General features: G+C 47.6%; 1 protein-coding gene across 1 annotated transcript in view; it reads left to right on the forward strand.

Annotated features, from left to right (window-relative positions):
• Nucleotides 1–23,921, forward strand: part of LOC124281778 (nitric oxide synthase-interacting protein-like) — a 31,509-nt gene extending 7,588 nt beyond the window's left edge. The window contains exons 8-10 of the mRNA XM_046717749.1: nt 1,157–1,227; nt 1,455–1,563; nt 23,727–23,921. Of these exons, the coding sequence (XP_046573705.1) occupies nt 1,157–1,227; nt 1,455–1,563; nt 23,727–23,762 (216 nt within the window). The 3' untranslated portion in view covers nt 23,763–23,921. The remainder of the gene's footprint in view (nt 1–1,156; nt 1,228–1,454; nt 1,564–23,726) is intronic.
• The last annotated feature ends 775 nt before the right edge of the window (nt 23,922–24,696 follow it).

Here is a 24,696-nt window from a genome sequence, read left to right on the forward strand (position 1 = left end):
AAATCATCCTGTCTCAGCCAAACAGGTAAATCATGCTGTCTGAGCCAAACAGGTAAATCATGCTGTCTTAGCCAAAACGTAAATCATTCTCTCTGAGCCAAACAGGTAAATCATGCTGTCTGAGCCAAACAGGTAAGTCATGCTGTCTTAGCCAAAAGGTAAATCATTCTGTCTGAGCCAAACAGGTAAATCATGCTGTCTCAGCCAAACAGGTAAATCATCCTGTCTGAGCCAAACAGGTAAATCATACTGTCTGAGCCAAACAAGTAAATCATGCTGTCTCAGCCATACAGGTAAATCATGCTGTCTGAGCCAAACAGGTAAATCATGCTGTCTGAGGCAAACAGGTAAATCATGCTGTCTTAGTCAGACAGGTAAATCATGCTGTCTTAGTCAGACAGGTAAGACAGGTAAATCATGCTGTCTTAGTCAGGCAGGTAAATCATGCTGTCTTAGTCAGTCAGGTAAATCATGCTGTCTTAGCCAAACAAGTAAACCATTCAGTCTGAGCCAAACAGGTAAATCATGCTGTCTGAGCCAAACAGGTAAATCATCCTGTCTGAGCCAAACAGGTAAATCATCCTGTCTGAGCCAAGCAAGTAAATCATGCTGTCTGAGCCAAACAGGTAAATCATGCTGTCTCAGCCAAACAGGTAAATCATGCTGTCTCAGCCAAACAGGTAAATCATGCTGTCTTAGCCAAAAGGTAAATCATTCTGTCTGAGCCAAACAGGTAAATCATGCAGTCTTAGCCAAAAGGTAAATCATTCTGTCTCAGCCAAACAGGTAAATCATGCTGTCTCAGCCAAACAGGTAAATCATGCTGTCTTAGCCAAAAGGTAAATCATGCTGTCTGAGCCAAACAGGTAAATCATGCTGTCTGAGCCAAACAGGTAAATCATTATGTCTGAGCCAAACAGGTAAATCATTCTGTCTCAGCCATACAGGTAAATCATGGTCTCTTTGAGTTTCCTAGCTGAATGAAAGGGACATATGTAGACATACCGAAATGACAATTAATGCAGGTGATCATGCTTTTTTTTAAATTAAGACTTTTTCTGATTGAGAATGCATAAGATTTGTTCCATAGACATAATCAAGCTGTTTGGATGTGTTTGTGTATTTTCTGTTAAATCTTTGCTGTTGTTGTTTCTAGGCTCGGTATGTGTGTGCAGTCACAAATGACGTTCTTGGAAACTCAGTTCCGTGTGCTGTGTTAAGAACATCGTAAGTAAATTTTGTTTATCGTTGCTCATGATGTTGATCACTGGATTTTGTGGTCCAGACTCGATTATTTACAGACCGATGACATATGGAATATTGCTGAGTGCGGCGTAAAACAACAAGCAAACATATGAATCTTATAATACTCAGTCAATGGTTCATATATGACAAATCTTCCCTGAACCTGTGTATCACGTTCTTGCATTCCATGACTCTGTGCGATGTTGCAGGGGGAGCGTGGTGACAATGGAGTGTTTGGACAAGATCATCAAGAAGGACATGGTGGATCCAACCAATAGCAAGAAGCTGACGGAGAAGGATATCATCCCTCTACAGAGGGTAATACAGAATATATCACATACATGGGGATAAGAGTGGCTAGTGGGGTTATTGTGGTGACTGGGATGAGAGCGGCTAGAGGGTTAATCATGATTACCTGTGTTAGAATGTCTAGTGGGCTGATCATTGTGACTGGGATGAGAGTGGCTAGAGGGTTAATCATGATTACCTGTGTTAGAATGTCTAGTGGGGTGATCATGGTGACTGGGGTGAGAGTGGAGAGAGGGTTAATCATTATTACTTGTCGTGGAATATCTAATTGGTTAATCATGGTTACTTGTGGTAGAATATCTAGTGGGTTGATCATGGTAACTGGGGTGAGAGCGGCAAGAGGGTTAATCATGGTTGCTTGTAGTAGAATATCTAGTGGGAGATATCGTGGTGACTGGGGTGAGAGTGGCAAGAGGGTTAATCATGGTTGCTCGTGGTAGAATATCTAGTGGGGTGATCATGGTGACTGGGGTGAGAGCGGCAAGAGGGTTAATCATGGTTGCTTGTGGTAGAATATCTAGTGGGAGATATCGTGGTGACTGGGGTGAGAGTGGCAAGAGGGTTAATCATGGTTACTTGTGGTAGAATATCTAGTGGGGTGATCATGGTGACTGGGGTGAGAGCGGCAAGAGGGTTAATCATGGTTGCTTGTGGTAGAATATCTAGTGGGAGATATCGTGGTGACTGGGGTGAGAGTGGCAAGAGGGTTAATCATGTTCTAATTGGTTAATCATGGTTACTTGTGGTAGAATATCTAGTCGGGTGATCATGGTGACTGGGGTGAGAGCGGCAAGAGGGTTAATCATGGTTGCTTGTGGTAGAATATCTAGTGGGAGATATCGTGGTGACTGGGGTGAGAGTGGCAAGAGGGTTAATCATGGTTGCTTGTAGAATATCTAGTGGGGTGATCATTGTGACTGGGATGAGAGTAGAGAGAGGGTTAATCATGATTACCTGTGTTAGAATGTCTAGTGGGCTGATCATTGTGACTGGGATGAGAGTGGAGAGGGTAAATCATGATTACTTGTGTTAGAATGTCTAGTAGGCTGATCATTGTGACTGGGATGAGAGTGGCTAGAGGGTTAATCATGATTACCTGTGCTAGAATGTCTAGAGGGCTGATCATTGTGACTGGGATGAGAGTGGCTAGAGGGTTAATCATGATTACTTGTGTTAGAATGTCTAGTGGGCTGATCATTGTGACTGGGATGAGAGTAGAGAGAGGGTTAATCATGATTACCTGTGTTAGAATGTCTAGTGGGCTGATCATTGTGACTGGGATGAGAGTGGAGAGAGGGTAAATCTTGATTACTTGTGTTAGAATGTCTAGTGGGCTGATCATTGTGACTGGGATGAGAGTGGAGAGAGGGTTAATCATGATTACCTGTGTTGATTGTCTAGTGGGCAGATCATTGTGACTGGGATGACTGACTGACTGAGTTAGGTTTTACGCCGCTTTTAGCAATATTCCAGCAACATCACGGCGGGGGACACCAGAAGTGGGCTTCACACATTGTACCCATGTGGGGATTCGAACCCGGGTCTTCGGCGTGACGAGCCAACGCTTTAACCATTAGGCTACCCCACCGCCCCGACTTTGATGAGATTGGCTAGAGGGTTAATCATGATTACTTGTGTTAGAATGTCTAGTGGGCTGATCATTGTGACTGGGATGAGAGTGGCTAGAGGGTTAATCATGATTACTTGTGTTAGAATGTCTAGTGGGCTGATCATTGTGACTGGGATGAGAGTGGAGAGAGGGTTAATCATGATTACTTGTGTTAGAATGTCTAGTGGGGTGATCATTGTGCCTGGGATGAGAGTGGAGAGAGGGTTAATCATGATTACCTGTGTAAGAATGTCTAGTGGGCTGATCATTGTGACTGGGATGAGAGTGGAGAGAGGGTTAATCATGATAACCTGTGTTAGAATGTCTAGTGGTGTGATCATTGTGCCTGGGGTGAGAGTTGAGAGAGGGTTAATCATGATTACTTGTTGTGGAATATCTAGTGGGTTGATCATGGTGACTGGGGTGAGAGTGGCAAGAGGGTTAATCATGGTTACTTGTGGTAGAATATCTAGTGGGGTGATCATGGTGACTAGGGTGAGAGCGGCAAGAGGGCTAATCATGGTTACTTGTGGTAGAATATCTAGTGGGAGATATCGTGGTGACTGGGGTGAGAGTGGCAAGAGGGTTAATCATGGTTACTTGTGGTAGAATATCTAGTGGGAGATATCGTGGTGACTGGGGTGAGAGTGGCAAGAGGGTTAATCATGGTTACTTGTGGTAGAATATCTAGTGGGGTGATCATGGTGACTGGGGTGAGAGCGGCAAGAGGGTTAATCATGGTTGCTTGTGGTAGAATATCTAGTGGGAGATATCGTGGTGACTGGGGTGAGAGTGGCAAGAGGGTTAATCATGGTTACTTGTGGTAGAATATCTAGTGGGGTGATCATGGTGACTGGGGTGAGAGTGGCAAGAGGGTTAATCATGGTTACTTGTGGTAGAATATCTAGTGGGGTGATCGTGAGCGTGGTGACTGGGGTGAGAGTGGCAAGAGGGTTAATCATGGTTACTTGTTGTAGAATATCTAGTGGGGTGATCGTGATCATGGTGACTGGGGTGAGAGTGGCAAGAGGGTTAATCATGGTTACTTGTGGTAGAATATCTAGTGGGAGATATCGTGGTGACTGGGGTGAGAGTGGCAAGAGGGTTAATCATGGTTACTTGTAGTAGAATATCTAGTGGGGTGATCATGGTGACTAGGGTGAGAGTGACAAGAGGGTTAATCATGGTTACTTGTGGTAGAATATCTAGTGGGGTGATCATGGTGACTGGGGTGAGAGCGGCAAGAGGGTTAATCATGGTTACTTGTGGTAGAATATCTAGTGGGGTGATCATGGTAACTGGGGTGAGAGCGGCAAGAGGGTTAATCATGGTTACTTGTGGTAGAATATCTAGTGGGGTGATCATGGTGACTGGGGTGAGAGTGGAGAGAGGGTTAATCATGGTTACTTGTGGTAGAATATCTAGTGGGAGATATCGTGGTGACTGGGGTGAGAGTGGCAAGAGGGTTAATCATGGTTACTTGTAGTAGAATATCTAGTAGGGTGATCATGGTGACTGGGGTGAGAGTGGAGAGAGGGTTAATCATGGTTGCTTGTGGTAGAATATCTAGTGGGGTGATCATGGTGACTGGGGTGAGAGTGGAGAGGGGGTTAATCATTGTTGCTTGTGGTAGAATATCTAGTGGGGTGATCATGGTGACTGGGGTGAGAGTGGCAAGAGGGTTAATCATGGTTGCTTGTGGTAGAAAATCTAGTGGGGTGATCAGTGATCATGGTGACTGGGGTGAGAGAGTGGCAAGAGGGTTAATCATGGTTGCTTGTGGTAGAATATCTACTGGGGTGATCCGCTGATCATGGTGACTGGGGTGAGAGTGGCAAGAGGGTTAATCATGGTTACTTGTGGTAGAGAATATCTAGTGGGGTGATCATGGTGACTGTGGGTGAGAGTGGAGAGAGAGGGTTAATCATGGTTTGCTTCTGGTAGAATATCTAGTGGGGTGATCATGGTGACTGGGGTGAGAGTGACAAGAGGGTTAATCATGGTTACTTGTGGTAGAATATCTAGTGGGGTGATCATGGTGACTAGGGTGAGAGCGGCAAGAGGGCTAATCATGGTTACTTGTTGTAGAATATCTAGTGGGGTGATCATGGTGACTAGGGTGAGAGTGACAAGAGGGTTAATCATGGTTACTTGTGGTAGAATATCTAGTGGGGTGATCATGGTGACTGGGGTGAGAGTGGAGAGAGGGTTAATCATGGTTACTTGTGGTAGAATATCTAGTGGGGGTGATCATGGTGACTGGGGGGGTGAGAGTGGAGAGGGTTAATCATGGTTACTTGTGGTAGAATATCTAGTGGGGGGTGATCATGGTGACTGGGGTGAGTGGCAAGAGGGTTAATCATGGTTACTTGTGGTAGAATATCTAGTGGGGTGATCATGGTGACTGGGGTGAGAGCGGCAAGAGGGTTAATCATGGTTACTTGTGGTAGAATATCTAGCGGGGTGATCATGGTGACTGGGGTGAGAGCGGCAAGAGGGTTAATCATTATTACTTGTGGTAGAATATCTAGTGGGGTGATCATGGTGACTGGGGTGAGAGTGGAGAGAGGGTTAATCATTATTACTTGTCGTGGAATATCTAATTGGTTAATCATGGTTACTTGTAGTAGAATATCTAGTGGGTTGATCATGGTAACTGGGGTGAGAGCGGCAAGAGGGTTAATCATGGTTGCTTGTAGTAGAATATCTAGTGGGAGATATCATGGTGACTGGGGTGAGAGTGGCAAGACGGTGAATCATGGTTACTTGTGGTAGAATATCTAGTGGGAGATATCGTGGTGACTGGGGTGAGAGTGGCAAGAGGGTTAATCATGGTTACTTGTGGTACAATATCTAGTGGGGTGATCATGGTGACTGGGGTGAGAGCGGCAAGAGGGTTAATCATGGTTGCTTGTGGTAGAATATCTAGTGGGAGATATCGTGGTGACTGGGGTGAGAGTGGCAAGAGGGTTAATCATGGTTGCTTGTAGAATATCTAGTGGGGTGATCATTGTGACTGGGATGAGAGTAGAGAGAGGGTTAATCATGATTGCCTGTGTTAGAATGTCTAGTGGGCTGATCATTGTGACTGGGATGAGAGTGGCAAGAGGGTAAATCATGATTACTTGTGTTAGAATGTCTAGTAGGCTGATCATTGTGACTGGGATGAGAGTGGCTAGAGGGTTAATCATGATTACCTGTGCTAGAATGTCTAGAGGGCTGATCATTGTGACTGGGATGAGAGTGGCTAGAGGGTTAATCATGATAACTTGTGTTAGAATGTCTAGTGGGCTGATCATTGTGACTGGGATGAGAGTAGAGAGAGGGTTAATCATGATTACCTGTGTTAGAATGTCCTATGGGCTGATCATTGTGACTGGGATGAGAGTGGAGAGAGGGTTAATCATGATTACCTGTGTTGATTGTCTAGTGGGCAGATCATTGTGACTGGGATGACTGACTGACTGAGTTAGGTTTTACGCCGCTTTTAGCAATATTCCAGCAACATCACGGCGGGGGACACCAGAAGTGGGCTTCACACATTGTACCCATGTGGGGATTCGAACCCGGGTCTTCGGCGTGACGAGCCAACGCTTTAACCATTAGGCTACCCCACCGCCCCGACTTTGATGAGATTGGCTAGAGGGTTAATCATGATTACTTGTGTTAGAATGTCTAGTGGGCTGATCATTGTGACTGGGATGAGAGTGGCTAGAGGGTTAATCATGATTACCTGTGTTAGAATGTCTAGTGGGCTGATCATTGTGACTGGGATGAGAGTGGAGAGAGGGTTAATCATGATTACCTGTGTTAGAATGTCTAGTGGGGTGATCATTGTGCCTGGGATGAGAGTGGAGAGAGGGTTAATCATGATTACCTGTGTTAGAATGTCTAGTGGGCTGATCATTGTGACTGGGATGAGAGTGGAGAGAGGGTTAATCATGATAACCTGTGTTAGAATGTCTAGTGGGGTGATCATTGTGCCTGGGGTGAGAGTTGAGAGAGGGTTAATCATGATTACTTGTTGTGGAATATCTAGTGGGTTGATCATGGTGACTGGGGTGAGAGTGGCAAGAGGGTTAATCATGGTTACTTGTGGTAGAATATCTAGTGGGGTGATCATGGTGACTGGGGTGAGAGTGGCAAGAGGGTTAATCATGGTTACTTGTGGTAGAATATCTAGTGGGGTGATCATGGTGACTGGGGTGAGAGTGGCAAGAGGGTTAATCATGGTTACTTGTGGTAGAATATCTAGTGGGGTGATCATGGTGACTGGGGTGAGAGTGGCAAGAGGGTTAATCATGGTTACTTGTTGTAGAATATCTAGTGGGGTGATCATGGTGACTGGGGTGAGAGTGGCAAGAGGGTTAATCATGGTTACTTGTTGTAGAATATCTAGTGGGGTGATCATGGTGACTGGGGTGAGAGTGGCAAGAGGGTTAATCATGGTTACTTGTTGTGGAATATCTAATTGGTTAATCATGGTTACTTGTGGTAGAATATCTAGTGGGGTGATCATGGTGACTGGGGTGAGAGTGGAGAGAGGGTTAATCATGGTTGCTTCTGGTAGAATATCTAGTGGGGTGATCATGGTGACTGGGGTGAAAGTGACAAGAGGGTTAATCATGGTTACTTGTGGTAGAATATCTAGTGGGGTGATCATGGTGACTGGGGTGAGACCGGCAAGAAGGTTAATCATGGTTGCTTGTGGTAGAATATCTAGTGGGGTGATCATGGTGACTGGGGTGAGAGTGGCAAGATCGTTAATCATGGTTGCTTGTGGTAGAATATCTAGTGGGGTGATCGTGATCAGGGTGACTGGGGTGAGAGTGGTAAGAGGGCTAATCATGGTTACTTGTGGTAGAATATCTAGTGGGGTGATCATGGTGACTGGGGTGAGAGTTGAGAGAGGGTTAATCATGGTTGCTTGTGGTAGAATATCTAGTGGGGTGATCGTGATCATGGTGACTGGGGTGAGAGCGGCAAGAGGGTTAATCATGGTTGCTTGTGGTAGAATATCAAGTGGGGTGATCATGGTGACTGGGGTGAGAGTGGCAAGAGGGTTAATCATGGTTGCTTGTGGTAGAATATCTAGTGGGGTGATCGTGATCATGGTGACTGGGGTGAGAAGCGGCAAGAGGGCTAATCATGGTTACTTGTGGTAGAATATCTAGTGGGGTGATCATTGTGACTGGGGTGAGAGTTGCGAGAGGGTTAATCATGGTTGCTTGTGGTAGAATATCTAGTGGGGTGATCATGGTGACTGGGGTGAGAGTGGCAGAGGGGCTAATCATGGTTGCTTGTGGTAGAATATCTAGTGGGGGGTGATCATGGTGACTGGGGTGAGAGTGGCAAGAGGGCTAATCATGGTTGCTTGTGGTAGAATATCTAGTGGGGTGATCATGGTGACTGGGGTGAGAGTGGCAAGAGGGGGTTAATCATGGTTACTTGTGGTAGAATATCTAGTGGGGTGATCATGGTGACTGGGGTGAGAGTGGCAAGAGGGTTAATCATGGTTGCTTGTGGTAGAATATCTAGTGGGGTGATCATGGTGACTGGGGTGAGAGTGGAGAAAGGGTTAATCATGGTTGCTTGTGGTGGAATATCTAGTGGGGTGATCATGGTGACTGGGGTGAGAGTGGCAAGAGGGTTAATCATGGTTGCTTGTGGTAGAATATCTAGTGGGGGGTGATCATGGTGACTGGGGTGAGAGTGGCAAGAGGGTTAATCATGGTTGCTTGTGGTAGAATATCTAGTGGGGTGATCATGGTGACTGGGGTGAGAGTGGCAAGAGGGTTAATCATGGTTGCTTGTGGTAGAATATCTAGTGGGGTGATCATGGTGCCTGGGGTGAGAGTGGCAAGAGGGGCTAATCATGGTTGCTTGTTGTAGAATATCTAGTGGGGTGATCATGGTGACTGGGGTGAGAGTGGCAAGAGGGTTAATCATGGTTGCTTGTGGTAGAATATCTAGTGGGGTGATCGTGATCATGGTGACTAGGGTGAGAGTGGCAAGAGGGTTAATCATGGTTGCTTGTGGTAGAATATCTAGTGGGGTGATTGTGGTGACTGGGGTGAGAGTGGCAAGAGGGTTAATCATGGTTGCTTGTGGTAGAATATCTAGTGGGGTGATCATGGTGACTGGGGTGAGAGTGGCAAGAGGGTTAATCATGGTTGCTTGTGGTAGAATATCTAGTGGGGTGATCATGGTGACTGATCGTGGTGACTGGGGTGAGAGAGGGCAAGAGGGTTAAGCATGGTTGCTTGTGGTAGAATATCTAGTGGGGTGATTGTGGTGACTGGGGTGAGAGTGGCAAGAGGGTTAATCATGGTTGCTTGTGGTAGAATATCTAGTGGGGTGATCATGGTGACTGGGGTGAGAGTGGCAAGAGGGCTAATCATGGTTGCTTGTGGTAGAATATCTAGTGGGGTGATCATGGTGACTGGGGTGAGAGTGGCAAGAGGGTTAATCATGGTTGCTTGTGGTAGAATATCTAGTGGGGTGATCATGGTGACTGGGGTGAGAGTGGAGAAAGGGTTAATCATGGTTGCTTGTGGTGGAATATCTAGTGGGGGTGATCATGGTGACTGGGGTGAGAGTGGCAAGAGGGTTAATCATGGTTGCTTGTGGTAGAATATCTAGTGGGGTGATCATGGTGACTGGGGTGAGAGTGGCAAGAGGGTTAATCATGGTTGCTTGTGGTAGAATATCAAGTGGGGTGATCATGGTGCCTGGGGTGAGAGTGGCAAGAGGGCTAATCATGGTTGCTTGTTGTAGAATATCTAGTGGGGTGATCATGGTGACTGGGGTGAGAGTGGCAAGAGGGTTAAGCATGGTTGCTTGTGGTAGAATATCTAGTGGGGTGATCGTGATCATGGTGACTAGGGTGAGAGTGGCAAGAGGGTTAATCATGGTTGCTTGTGGTAGAATATCTAGTGGGGTGATTGTGGTGACTGGGGTGAGAGTGGCAAGAGGGTTAATCATGGTTGCTTGTGGTAGAATATCTAGTGGGGGTGATCATGGTGACTGGGGTGAGAGTGGCAAGAGGGTTAATCATGGTTGCTTGTGGTAGAATATCTAGTGGGGTGATCGTGATCGTGGTGACTGGGGTGAGAGTGGCAAGAGGGTTAAGCATGGTTGCTTGTGGTAGAATATCTAGTGGGGTGATTGTGGTGACTGGGGTGAGAGTGGCAAGAGGGTTAATCATGGTTGCTTGTGGTAGAATATCTAGTGGGGTGATCATGGTGACTGGGGTGAGAGTGGCAAGAGGGTTAATCATGGTTGCTTGTGGTAGAATATCTAGTGGGGTGATGGACGTGGACAAGTGATCATGGTGACTGGGGTGAGAGTGGCAAGAGGGTTAATCATGGTTGCTTGTGGTAGAATATCTAGTGGGGTGATCGTGATCATGGTGACTGGGGTGAGAGTGGCAAGAGGGTTAATCATGGTTGCTTGTGGTAGAATATCTAGTGGGGTGATTGTGGTGACTGGGGTGAGAGTGGCAAGAGGGTTAATCATGGTTGCTTGTGGTAGAATATCTAGTGGGGTGATCATGGTGACTGGGGTGAGAGTGGCAAGAGGGTTAATCATGGTTGCTTGTTGTAGAATATCTAGTGGGGTGATCATGGTGACTGGGGTGAGAGGGGCAAGAGGGTTAATCATGGTTTGCTTGTGGTAGAATATCTAGTGGGGTGATCGTTGATCATGGTGACTAGGGTGAGAGTGGCAAGAGGGTTAATCATGGTTGCTTGTGGTAGAATATCTAGTGGGGTGATTGTGGTGACTGGGGTGAGAGTGGCAAGAGGGTTAATCATGGTTGCTTGTGGTAGAATATCTAGTGGGGTGATCATGGTGACTGGGGTGAGAGTGGCAAGAGGGTTAATCATGGTTGCTTGTGGTAGAATATCTAGTGGGGGATCGTGATGTGGTGACTGGGGTGAGAGTGGCAAGAGGGTTAATCATGGTTGCTTGTGGTAGAATATCTAGTGGGGTGATTGTGGTGACTGGGGTGAGAGTGGCAAGAGGGTTAATCATGGTTGCTTGTGGTAGAATATCTAGTGGGGTGATCATGGTGACTGGGGTGAGAGTGGCAAGAGGGTTAATCATGGTTGCTTGTGGTAGAATATCTAGTGGGGTGATCATGGTGACTGGGGTGAGAGTGGCAAGAGGGTTAATCATGGTTGCTTGTGGTAGAATATCTAGTGGGGTGATCGTGATCATGGTGACTGGGGTGAGAGTGGCAAGAGGGTTAATCATGGTTGCTTGTGGTAGAATATCTAGTGGGGTGATCATGGTGTGGTGACTGGGGTGAGAGTGGCAAGAGGGTTAATCATGGTTGCTTGTGGTAGAATATCTAGTGGGGTGATCATGGTGACTGGGGTGAGAGTGGCAAGAGGGTTAATCATGGTTGCTTGTGGTAGAATATCTAGTGGGGTGATCATGGTGACTGGGGTGAGAGGGGCAAGAGGGTTAATCATGGTTGCTTGTGGTAGAATATCTAGTGGGGTGATCATGGTGACTGGGGTGAGAGTGGCAAGAGGGTTAATCATGGTTGCTTGTGGTAGAATATCTAGTGGGGTGATCGTGATCATGGTGACTGGGGTGAGAGTGGCAAGAGGGTTAATCATGGTTGCTTGTGGTAGAATATCTAGTGGGGTGATCGTGATCATGGTGACTGGGGTGAGAGTGGCAAGAGGGTTAATCATGGTTGCTTGTGGTAGAATATCTAGTGGGGTGATCATGGTGACTGGGGTGAGAGTGGCAAGAGGGTTAATCATGGTTGCTTGTGGTAGAATATCTAGTGGGGTGATCATGGTGACTGGGGTGAGAGTGGCAAGAGAGGGTTAATCATGGTTGCTTGTGGTAGAATATCTAGTGGGGTGATCATGGTGACTGGGGTGAGAGTGGCAAGAGGGTGAATTATGGTTGCTTGTGGTAGAATATCTAGTGGGGTGATCATGGTGACTGGGGTGAGAGTGGCAAGAGGGTTAATCATGGTTGCTTGTGGTGGAATATCTAGTGGGGTGATCGTGGTGACTGGGGTGAGAGTGGCAAGAGGGTTAATCATGGTTGCTTGTGGTAGAATATCTAGTGGGGTGATCATGGTTACTTGTGGTAGAATATCTAGTGGGGTGATCATGTAGACTGGGGTGAGAGTGGCAAGAGGGTTAATCATGGTTGCTTGTGGTAGAATATCTAGTGGGGTGATCATGGTGACTGGGGTGAGAGTGGCAAGAGGGTTAATCATGGTTGCTTGTGGTGGAATATCTAGTGGGGTGATCATGGTGACTGGGGTGAGAGTGGCAAGAGGGTTAATCATGGTTGCTTGTGGTGGAATATCTAGTGGGGTGATCATGGTGACTGGGGTGAGAGTGGCAAGAGGGTTAATCATGGTTGCTTGTGGTAGAATATCCAGTGGGGTGATTGTGGTGACTGGGGTGAGAGTGGCAAGAGGGTTAATCATGGTTGCTTGTGGTAGAATATCTAGTGGGGTGATTGTGGTGACTGGGGTGAGAGTGGCAAGAGGGTTAATCATGGTTGCTTGTGGTAGAATATCTAGTGGTTGATCGTGATCGTGGTGACTGGGGTGAGAGTGGCAAGAGGGTTAATCATGGTTACTTGTGGTAGAATATCTAGTGGGGTGATCATGGTGACTGGGGTGAGAGTGGCAAGAGGGTTAATCATGGTTGCTTGTGGTAGAATATCTAGTGGGGTGATCATTGTGACTGGAGTGAGAGTGGCAAGAGGGTTAATCATAATTACTTGTGGTGGAATATCTAGTGGGGTGATTGTGGTGACTGGGGTGAGAGTGGCAAGAGGGTTAATCATGGTTACTTGTGGTAGAATATCTAGTGGGGTGATTGTGGTGACTGGGGTGAGAGTGGCAAGAGGGTTAATCATGGTTGCTTGTGGTAGAATATCTAGTGGGGTGATCATGGTGACTGGGGTGAGAGTGGCAAGAGGGTTAATCATGGTTGCTTGTGGTAGAATATCTAGTGGGGTGATCATGGGTGACTGGGGTGAGAAGTGGCAAGAGGGTTAATCATGGTTGCTTGTGGTAGAATATCTAGTGGGGTGATCATGGTGACTGGGGTGAGAGTGGCAAGAGGGTTAATCATGGTTGCTTGTGGTGGAATATCTAGTGGGGTGATCATGGTGACTGGGGTGAGAGTGGCAGAGGGTTAATCATGGTTGCTTGTGGTAGAATATCTAGTGGGGTGATCATGGTTACTTGTGGTAGAATATCTAGTGGGGTGATCATGAGACTGGGGTGAGAGTGCAAGAGGGTTAATCATGGTTTGCTTGTGGTAGAATATCTAGTGGGGTGATCATGGTGACTGGGGTGAGAGGCGAGAGAGAGGGTTAATCATGGTTGCTTGTGGTGGAATATCTAGTGGGGTGATCATGGTGACTGGGGTGAGAGTGGCAAGAGGGTTAATCATGGTTGCTTGTGGTGGAATATCTAGTGGGGTGATCATGGTGACTGGGGTGAGAGTGGCAAGAGGGTTAATCATGGTTGCTTGTGGTAGAATATCTAGTGGGGTGATTGTGGTGACTGGGGTGAGAGTGGCAAGAGGGTTAATCATGGTTGCTTGTGGTAGAATATCTAGTGGGGTGATTGTGGTGACTGGGGTGAGAGTGGCAAGAGGGTTAATCATGGTTGCTTGTGGTAGAATATCTAGTGGTGATGGTGTGATAAGTGGTGACTGGGGTGAGAGAATGGCAAGAGGGTGTATCATGGTTGCTTGTGGTAGAATATCTAGTGGGGTGATCATGGTGACTGGGGTGAGAGTGGCAAGAGGGTTAATCATGGTTGCTTGTGGTAGAATATCTAGTGGGGTGATCATGGTGACTGGGGTGAGAGTGGCAAAAGGGGTTAATCATGGTTGCTTGTGGTGGAATATCTAGTGGGGTGATCATGGTGACTGGGGTGAGAGTGGCAAGAGGGTTAATCATGGTTGCTTGTGGTAGAATATCTAGTGGGGTGATCATGGTGACTGGGGTGAGAGTGGCAAGAGGGTTAATCATGGTTGCTTGTGGTAGAATATCTAGTGGGGTGATCATGGTGACTGGGGTGAGAGTGGCAAGAGGGTTAATCATGGTTGCTTGTGGTAGAATATCAAGTGGGGTGATCATGGTGACTGGGGTGAGAGTGGCAAGAGGGCTAATCATGGTTGCTTGTTGTAGAATATCTAGTCGGGGTGATCATGGTGACTGGGGTGAGAGTGGCAAGAGGGTTAAGCATGGTTGCTTGTGGTAGAATATCTAGTGGGGTGATCGTGATCATGGTGACTAGGGTGAGAGTGGCAAGAGGGTTAATCATGGTTGCTTGTGGTAGAATATCTAGTGGGGTGATTGTGGTGACTGGGGTGAGAGTGGCAAGAGGGTTAATCATGGTTGCTTGTGGTAGAATATCTAGTGGGGTGATCATGGTGACTGGGGTGAGAGTGGCAAGAGGGTTAATCATGGTTGCTTGTGGTAGAATATCTAGTGGGGTGATCGTGATCGTGGTGACTGGGGTGAGAGTGGCAAGAGGGTTAATCATGGTTGCTTGTGGTAGAATATCTAGTGGGGTGATTGTGGTGACTGGGGTGAGAGTGGCAAGAGGGTTAATCATGGTTACTTGTGGTAGAATATCTAGTGGGGTGATCATGGTGACTGGGGTGAGAAGTGGCAAGAGAGGGTTAATCATGGTTGCTTGTGGTAGAATATCTAGTGGGGTGATCGTGATCGTGGTGACTGGGGTGAGAGTGGCAAGAGGGTTAATCATGGTTGCTTGTGGTAGAATATCTAGTGGGGTGATCGTGATCATGGTGACTGGGGTGAGAGTGGCAAGAGGGTTAATCATGGTTGCTTGTGGTAGAATATCTAGTGGGGTGATTGTGGTGACTGGGGTGAGAGTGGCAAGAGGGTTAATCATGGTTGCTTGTGGTAGAATATCTAGTGGGGTGATCATGGTGACTGGGGTGAGAGTGGCAAGAGGGTTAATCATGGTTGCTTGTGGTAGAATATCTAGTGGGGTGATCATGGTGACTGGGGTGAGAGTGGCAAGAGGGTTAATCATGGTTGCTTGTGGTAGAATATCTAGTGGGGTGATCATGGTGACTGGGGTGAGAGTGGCAAGAGGGTTAATCATGGTTGCTTGTGGTGGAATATCTAGTGGGGTGATAAGTGGTGACTGGGGTGAGAGTGGCAAGAGGGTTAATCATGGTTGCTTGTTGTAGAATATCTAGTGGGGGTGATCATGGTTACTTGTGGTAGAATATCTGTGGGGGGTGATCATGTAGACTGGGGTGAGAGTGGCAAGAGGGTTAATCATGGTTGCTTGTGGTAGAATATCTAGTGGGGTGATCATGGTGACTGGGGTGAGAGCGGCAAGAGGGTTAATCATGGTTGCTTGTGGTGGAATATCTAGTTAGGGTGATCATGGTGACTGGGGTGAGAGTGGCAAGAGGGTTAATCATGGTTGCTTGTGGTGGAATATCTAGTGGGGTGATCATGGTGACTGGGGTGAGAAGTGGCAAGAGGGTTAATCATGGTTGCTTGTGGTAGAATATCTAGTGGGGTGATTGTGGTGACTGGGGTGAGAGTGGCAAGAGGGTTAATCATGGTTGCTTGTGGTAGAATATCTAGTGGGGTGATTGTGGTGACTGGGGTGAGAGTGGCAAAGAGGGTTAATCATGGTTGCTTGTGGTAGAGATATCTAGTGGTTGTCGTGATAAGTGGTGACTGGGAGGGTGAAAGAGTAGCAAGAAGGGTTAATCATGGTTACTTGTGGTAGAATATCTAGTGGGGTGATCGTGGTGACTGGGGTGAGAGTGGCAAGAGGGTTAATCATGGTTTGCTTGTGGTAGAATATCTAGTGGGGTGATCATTGTGACTGGAGTGAGAGTGGCAAGAGGGTTAATCATAATTTCTTGTGGTGGAATATCTAGTGGGGTGATTGTGGTGACTGGGGTGAGGTGAAGTGGCAAGAGGGTTAATCATGGTTACTTGTGGTAGAATATCTAGTGGGGTGATTGTGGTGACTGGGGTGAGAGTGGCAAGAGGGTTAATCATGGTTGCTTGTGGTAGAATATCTAGTGGGGTGATCATGGTGACTGGGGTGAGAGTGGCAAGAGGGTTAATCATGGTTGCTTGTGGTAGAATATCTAGTGGGGTGATCATGGTGACTGGGGTGAGAGTAGCAAGAAGAGGGTTAATTATGGTTGCTTGTGGTAGGAATATCTAGTGGGGTGATCATGGTGACTGGGGTGAGAAGTAGCAAGAGGGTTAATCATGGTTGCTTGTGGTGGAATATCTAGTGGGGTGATCAGTGGTGACTGGGGTGAGAGTGGCAAGAGGGTTAATCATGGTTGCTTGTGGTAGAATATCTAGTGGGGTGATCATGGTTACTTGTGGTAGAATATCTACTGGGGTGATCATGTAGACTGGGGTGAGAGTGGCAAGAGGGTTAATCATGGTTGCTTGTGGTAGAATATCTAGTGGGGTGATCATGGTGACTGGGGTGAGAGCGGCAAGAGGGTTAATCATGGTTGCTTGTGGTGGAATATCTAGTGGGGTGATCATGGTGACTGGGGTGAGAGAGTGGCAAGAGGGTTAATCATGGTTGCTTGTGGTGGAATATCTAGTGGGGTGATCATGGTGACTGGGGTGAGAGTGGCAAGAGGGTTAATCATGGTTACTTGTGGTAGAATATCTAGTGGGGTGATTGTGGTGACTGGGGTGAGAGTGGCAAGAGGGTTAATCATGGTTGCTTGTGGTAGGAATATCTAGTGGGGGTGATTGTGGTGACTGGGGTGAGAGTGGCAAGAGGGTTAATCATGGTTGCTTGTGGTAGAATATCTAGTGGTTGATATTGTGACTCGTGGTGACTGGGGTGAGAGTGGCAAGAGGGTTAATCATAGTTAATTTCTTGTGGTAGAATATCTAGTGGGGTGACTGGGCGGTGATCTGGAGTGAGAGGGCAAGAGGGTTAATCATGGGTACTTGCTTGGTAGAACATCTAGTGATAGAGGTGATCAGGTGACTGGGGTGAGCGTGGCAGAGGGCTTAATCGGCGGTTGTTTGTGGTAGGAATATCTAGTGGGGTGATTGGCGGTGACTGGGGTGAGAGTGGCAAGAGGGTTAACTCATGGTTGCTTGTGGTAGAATATCCAGTGGGGTGATTGATCGGTGACTGGGGGTGAAAGACTGCAAGAGGGTTAATCATGGTTGCTTGTGGCAGAATATCTATGGGGTGAGTGGTGGTGACTGGGGTCTAAAGGTGAAGAGGGTTAATCATGGCGGTTTGTGGCAGAATGATCTCGAAGGTGATCGTGATCATGGTGACTGGGGTGAGAGGAAGAGGGCTAATCATGGTTACCGTGTTGTAGAACATCCAGGCAGTGATCGGCGGCGACTGGGGTGAGAGTGGCAAGAGGGTTATCATGGCTGCTTAAGCCAGAACATCTAGCGCGATCATGGTGACCTGCAATAGAGGACAGGCTAACTGGCGGCTGATCGTGGATCACATTCGGTGCGATCATGGTGACTGAGAGTGGCAAGAGGGTTAACTGGGCGGCTGCTTCTGCGGTAGGTACTGCCCAGCGCATAATCGGCACCCAGGTGAGAGGGCAAGAGGGTTAACTACGCGGCTGTTCTGTGGTAGAACATCTAGGTAAAGTGGGATCGCGGTGATCAGTGAGAGTGAGAGAGGGTTAATCATGACTACTCTGTTATGGAAATGATCTAATGGGTTAATCGTGCGGCTACTGGTTGCAGAATGACGAAGCAGGCGATCGTGATCAAGGCAGACTGGGCGCGGAGAGGCAAACAGGTTAATCCGCGGTTACTTGCCGTAGAACATCCAGCAAGTACCATGACAAGTGAGAGCGGCAAGAGGCGGCTAACTGCGAAGCCGCCTGTGGTGGAACATCATCCAGTGCGACTGGCGGTGACTGTGCGAGAGCCGCAAGAGGGCTGGAATCCCCGCGAAGCCAGTGGTGAACATCCAGTGCGATCATGGTGACCGGGCTGAGAGGCAAAAAAGGGTTAATCATTATTACTTGCAGAATATCAAGAATACGAACGTGATTACCTGTTATGGAATAATCTAAATGGGTTAATCATGGCTACTGCTGTGGAAATACTCCGCAGTGGGCTGACTGCGGTGTGACTGTGCGAGCCGCAAGCAGGGCTGAATCTGGCGCAATACGTGAAATATCTGAAATAGCGGACTGGGCGGCAGACGAAAGGAGAGCCGCGTAGTGGTTAACTGGCAGCTGCTTGTGGTGGAACATCTAGTAAGTGATCGCACAGGTGACTGGGGCAGAGCGGCAAAGCGGCTAATCATGATTACTTGTTGTGTGGAAATGATTCAATTGCTAATCATGGCTGCCTGTTGCAGAATATCTAGTGGGGTGACTGCAGGGTGACTGCAGGGGGTGAGGGCAAGAGGCTTAATCATGGTTGCTTGTGGTAGAACATCTATGGGGTGATCGATCGCGGGAGGACTGGGGTGAGCAAGAGGGCGCTTACGGTTGTTGTGGTAAGAATATCTAGTGGGTGGTCGCGGATCATGGTGACCGGGGCGGAGAGTGGCAAGAGGTTAACTGCGGTTGCTTGTGGTGAACATCTAGTGGGTGATTGTGGCGGACTGGGGTGAGAGAGTGGCAAGAGGGTTAATCATGGCTGCTTGTGGTAGAACATCTAGTGGGCAAGGATTGTAGACCGGGGCAGAGGGCAAGAGGGTTAATCATGGCTGCTTGTGGTGGCAGAACATCTAGTGGGTGATCATGGTGGGACTGGGGTGAGAGTGGCAAGAGGGTTAATCATGGCTGCTTGTGGTAAGAACATCCAGTGGGTGATCATGGTGACTGGGGTGAGCAAGAGGTTAATATATTGCTTGTGGTAGAACAACATCTAGTAAGTGATCATGGTGACTGTAGAGTGGCAAGAGGTTAACTCATGGATGCTTCAGGTGGAACATTCAGTGGGTGGATCGGAATCAAGAGAGGGCAAGAGGGTTAATCATGGCCGCCGTGGTAGAACATCCAGTGGGCAGATCATGGTTACTTCAGGTAGAACATTCAGTGGGTGGATCAAGTGCAGGACCGGGGTGAGATTGGCAAGAGGGCTAATCATGGTTGCTTGTGCAGAACATCCAGTGGGTGATCATGGCGACTGGGGTGAGAGGGCAAGAGGGTTAACCATGGTTGCTTGTGGTGGAACATCTAGTGGGGTGATTGTGGTGACTGGGGTGAGAGTGGCAAGAGGGTTAATCCATGGTTGCCAGGTGGTGAACATCCAGTGGGTGATCAAGTGGTGGACTGGCTAGTGTGAGAGTGGCAAAAGAGAGAGTTTAATCATGGTTGCTTGTGGTAGAATCATCTAGTGGGGAAGTGATCGCGGATCGTGGTGACCGGGGTGAGAGTGGCAAGAGGGTTAATCATGGCTGCTTGTGGTAGAACATCCAGTGGGGCGGATCGCGGATCATGGTGACTGGGGTGAGAGCGGCAAGAGTGGTTAACTCATGGCTGCTTATGGTAGAACATCTAGTGGGTGGGATTGTGGTGACCGGGGGTGAGAGGCAAGAGGGTTAACCGCTATTGCTTGTGGCAGAACATCAGCAAGTGACCGCGGTGACCGCAAGAGAACCATGGCCAGAATATCCAGTGGGGTGATCATGGCGGACTGGGGCGAGAGGGCAAGAGGTTAATTATGGCTGCTTGTGGTAGAACATTCAGTAAGGATCAAGGGCGATCAAAGAGAGGGCAAGAGGGTTAACTGCGACGCTTGTGGTGGAATATCTAGTGGGTGATCGTGGTGACTGGGGTGATATGGCAAGAGGGTTAATCACGGTTGCTGTTGTAGAACATCTAGTGGGGTGACTGCGGTTACCGTGGCAGAATATCCAGTGGGGTGACTGGAAAGATCAAAGAGAGGGCGAGGCTAATCATGGCTGTTTGTGGTAACACCAGTGGGGCGGATCAAGCGGCGACCGGGGGTGGAGAGCGCAAGAGGGTTAATCATGGCTGCTTGTGGTGGAACATCTAGTGGGGTGACTCGCGGTGACCGGGGTGGAGGCAGAGGGAAGTTAACCCATGGTTGCTTGCGGTGAACATCCAGTGGGGTGACTGCGACCGGGGTGAGAGGGTTAATCATGGTTACTTGTGGCAGAATATCCAGTGGGGCGGATTTCGGCGATCAGTGAGAGGGCAAGAGGGTTAACTACGGTCAAGTTTGTGCAGAACATCCAGTGCGGATTGCAGGACTGGGGTGAGAGGCAAGATGGGTTAACTCGCTGGCTGGTTGTGGTAGAACATCCAGTGGTTGGATCAAAATCGTAAAGACTGGGTGAGAGTGGCAAGAGGGTTAATCATGGTTACTTGGTAGAATATCTAGTGGGAAGTGGATCGTGGTGACTGGGGTGAGAGTGGCAAGAGGGTTAACTCATGGTTGCCAGGTAGAATATCTAGTGGGTGATCATTGTGACCGGAGTACGCAAGAGGGTTAATCATAATTACTTGTAGGAATATCTATAGCGATTGTGGTGACTGGGGTGAGAGTGGCAAGAGGGCTAATCATGGCCATTTGTGGTAGAACATCTTAGTGGGTGATTGTGGTGACTGGGGTGAGAGCGGCAAGAGGGTTAATCATGGTTGCTTGTGGTAGAATATCTAGTGGGGATCGCGTGATCATGGGTGACTGGGGTGGAGAGTGGCAAGAGGGTTAACTATAGGTTGCTTGTGGTAGAATATCTAGTGGGGTGATCATGGTGACTGGGGTGAGAGTGTAAGAGGGTTAATCATGGCTGCTTGTGGTGGAATATCTAGTGGGGCGGATCGTGGTGACTGGGTGAGAGTGGCAAGAGGGTTAATCATGGCTGCTTGTGCAGAATATCTAGTGGGGTGGATCATGGTTACTTGTGGTAGAACATCTAGTAGGGTGATCATGGCTGTAGACAGGGGTGAGAATGGCTAGAAGGGTTAATCATGGTTGCTTGTGGTAGAATATCTAGTGGGTGCGATCATGGTGACTGGGGTGAGAGCAGCAAGAGGGTTGAAAATCATGGTTGCTTGGCAGAATATCCAGTGGGGCAGATCAGTGGTGACCAAAGGGAGGAAGAGGCAGTTAACTCATGGTTGCTTGTGGTGGTGAATATCTAGTGGGGTGATCATGGTGACTGGGGTGAGAGTGGCAAGAGGGTTAATCATGGCTGCTTGTGGTAGAATATCTAGTGGGGTGACTGTGGTGGACTGCGAGAGTGGCAAGAGGGTTAATCATGGTTGCTTGTGGTAGAATATCTAGTGGGTGATTGTGGTGACTGGGGTGAGAGTGGCAAGAGGGCTAATCATGGTTGCTTGTGGTAGAACATCGAGTGGCTGATCGGATTGTGGGTGACTGGGTGAGAGGGCAGAGGGTTAACTATGGCTACTTGTGGTAGAATATCCAGTGTAAGTGATTGGGTGACCGCGAGATGGCAAGAGGTTTAATCATGGTTGCTTGTGGTAGAATATCTAGTGGTGCGGATCGCGGATGACTGGAGGTGAGAGTGGCAAGAGGGTTAATCATGGTTACTCTGTGGTGAACATTCAGGTGGGGTGATCGTGGTGACTGGGGTGAGAGTGGCAAGAGGGTTAATCATGGTTGCTTGTGGCGGTAGAATATCTTAGTGTAAGGACTGGATCAGACTGAGGTGAGAGCAGAGGGTTAATCATCAATTACGCTTTTTGCGGTGAACATCTATCCAGTGATCATGGTGACTGGGGTGTGAGTGGCAAGAGGGCTAATCATGGTTAACTTGTGGTAGAAGATCTAGTGGGATGATTGTGGTAAGACTGGGGAGAAAGTGGCAAGAGGGGTTAATTGCTGGTTGCTTGGTGGTAGAATATCTAGTGGGTGATCATGGTGACCGTGAGAGTGGCAAGAGGGTTAATCATGGCTGCTTGTGGTAAGAACATCTAGTGGGGTGATCATGGTGACGATGGTGAGAGTGGCAAGAGGGTTAGAATCATGGTTTACTTGTGGTAGAATATCTAGTGGGGTGATTGTATGGTAGACCGGGGGTGAGTGGCAAGAGGGTTAATCATGGCTGCTTGTGGTGGAATATCTAGTGGGGTGATCATGGTGACTGGGTGAGAGTGGCAAGAGGGTTAATCATGGCTGCTTGTGGTAGAATATCTAGTGGGGTGATCATGGTGACTGGGGTGAGAGTGGCAAGAGGGTTAATCATGGTTGCTTGTGGTAGAATATCTAGTGGGGTGATCGTGGTGAGACTGGGGTGAGAGTGGCAAGAGGGTTAATCATGGTTGCTTGTGGTAGAATATCTAGTGGGGTGATCGTGGTGACTGGGGTGAGAGTGGCAAGAGGGTTAATCATGGTTGCTTGTGGTAGAATATCTAGTGGGGGTGATCAGGATCTTGTGGTGACTGGGGGTGAGATGCATGTGACTGGCAAGAGGGTTAATCATGGTTACTTGTGGTAGAATATCTAGTGGGGTGATCATGGCAGACTGGGGTGAGAGTGGCAAGAGGGTTAATGATGGTTGCTTGTGGTGGAATATCTAGTGGGGTGATCATGGTGACTGGGGTGAGGTAGGCAAGAGGGCTAATCATGGTTGCTTGTGGAATATCTAGTGGGTTGATCATGGTGACTGGGGTGAGAGTGGCAAGAGGGTTAATCATGGTTGCTTGTGGTGGAATATCTAGTGGGGTGATTGTGGTGACTGGGGTGAGAGTGGCAAGAGGGTTAATCATGGTTGCTTGTGGTAGAATATCTAGTGGGGTGATTGTGGTGACTGGGGTGAGAGTGGCAAGAGGGTTAATCATGGTTGCTTGTGGTAGAATATCTAGTGGTTGATCGTGATCGTGGTGACTGGGGTGAGAGTGGCAAGAGGGTTAATCATGGTTACTTGTGGTAGAATATCTAGTGGGGTGATCATTGTGACTGGGGTGAGAGTGGCAAGAGGGTTAATCATGGTTACTTGTGGTGGAATATCTAGTGGGGTGATCATTGTGACTGGGGAGAGTGGCAAGAGGGTTAATCATGGTTACTTGTGGTGGAATATCTAGTGGGGTGATTGTGGTGACTGGGGTGAGAGTGGCAAGAGGGTTAATCATGGTTACTTGTGGTAGAATATCTAGTGGGGTGATTGTGGTGACTGGGGTGAGAGTGGCAAGAGGGTTAATCATGGTTGCTTGTGGTAGAATATCTAGTGGGGTGATCGTGGTGACCGGGGTGAGAGTTGCTTGCGGGGTAATGATAGTTTAAGGGTGCAAATGCATAGTTTGGTTATCATAGTGGCTCTGAGTTGCCTGTTGGGTAATCATGGCTACTTGGTTGAGAAAGTACAGTGGAGTAATTAATCATAGTTAATGTGCCATAATCTGTCATCGCTGATTTCCCCATGATTGTGATTGTTAATTTGAAAATACCTGTAGGTACACATTATCTCCAAGGAATATGTTTTCAAACGTTATTGAGAACATTTGATTTAATAGGCTTCCAAATGGAATAAAAGAATTTGGTTAAAATTATTTGTTAATAAATTCCCTTAAGTGTAGTCACTTGTTTGTTCCAGGGATCGTCTGGTTTTTCGGGGCTGGCATCAACTTGAAGGCGAAGAGAGATGGTGCTGCTCTCCAGGCCTGATGTGGAATCTCTTCTGTGTAGCATTTCATGTTGAATGTCTTTTATTTTGTAAATATTGTACATGTTGGTATCAAATATGTGTATTGTATGTCTACAGTGTTCTGAATAAACAATGGATATTGTGTGTGAAGGATTCTTTTTGAACTGATAAACAAAGACATGGAATCAGCAGCTGTTTGTTGAGTGAGTGAGTTTAATTTACGCCACACTCAGCAATATTCCAGCTATATGGCGGTGGTCTGTAAATAATCGAGTCTGGACTAGACAATCCAGTGATCAACAGCATGAGCATCGATCTACACAACTGGGATACAATGACATGTGTCAACCCAGTCAGAGAGCTTTACCACCCATCCGTTAATCACCTCTTAGGACAAGCATGGGTTGCTGAAGACAAATTCTAATCTTCACGGCTCAGAAACATTGGACCTTTCAAGATTTTGTTATTTAGTTGACAGCATCTAGCATGTAGTCTGAAGTTTTAAGATTGTTTTTGTTTAATCGTTTTAATAATAATAAAACAACCTGGAGAATTCCTTCATCTTATGAACAAAGTGGATAGTGTTCAGTAGGTTGACCACTATACACTTGACCACTGGTAGGTGAGACCTCATATGATATAACTGTTTCTCGGGTAGACCCCTAACTTGACCACTGGTAGGTGAGACCTCATAGATATAACTGTTTCTCGGGTAGACCCCTAACTTGACCACTTGTAGGTGAGACCTCATATGATATAACTGTTTCTCGGGTAGACCCCTAACTTGACCACTGGTAGGTGAGACCTCATATGATATAACTGTTTCTCTGGTAGACCCCTAACTTGACCACTGGTAGGTGAGACCTCATAGATATAACTGTTTCTCGGGTAGACCCCTAACTTGACCACTGGTAGGTGA

Source organism: Haliotis rubra, unplaced genomic scaffold (genome assembly GCF_003918875.1).
Source record: "Haliotis rubra isolate DU_JTF1 unplaced genomic scaffold, ASM391887v1 Scf29, whole genome shotgun sequence".
In the NCBI taxonomy this organism is placed as follows: domain Eukaryota; kingdom Metazoa; phylum Mollusca; class Gastropoda; order Lepetellida; family Haliotidae; genus Haliotis; species Haliotis rubra.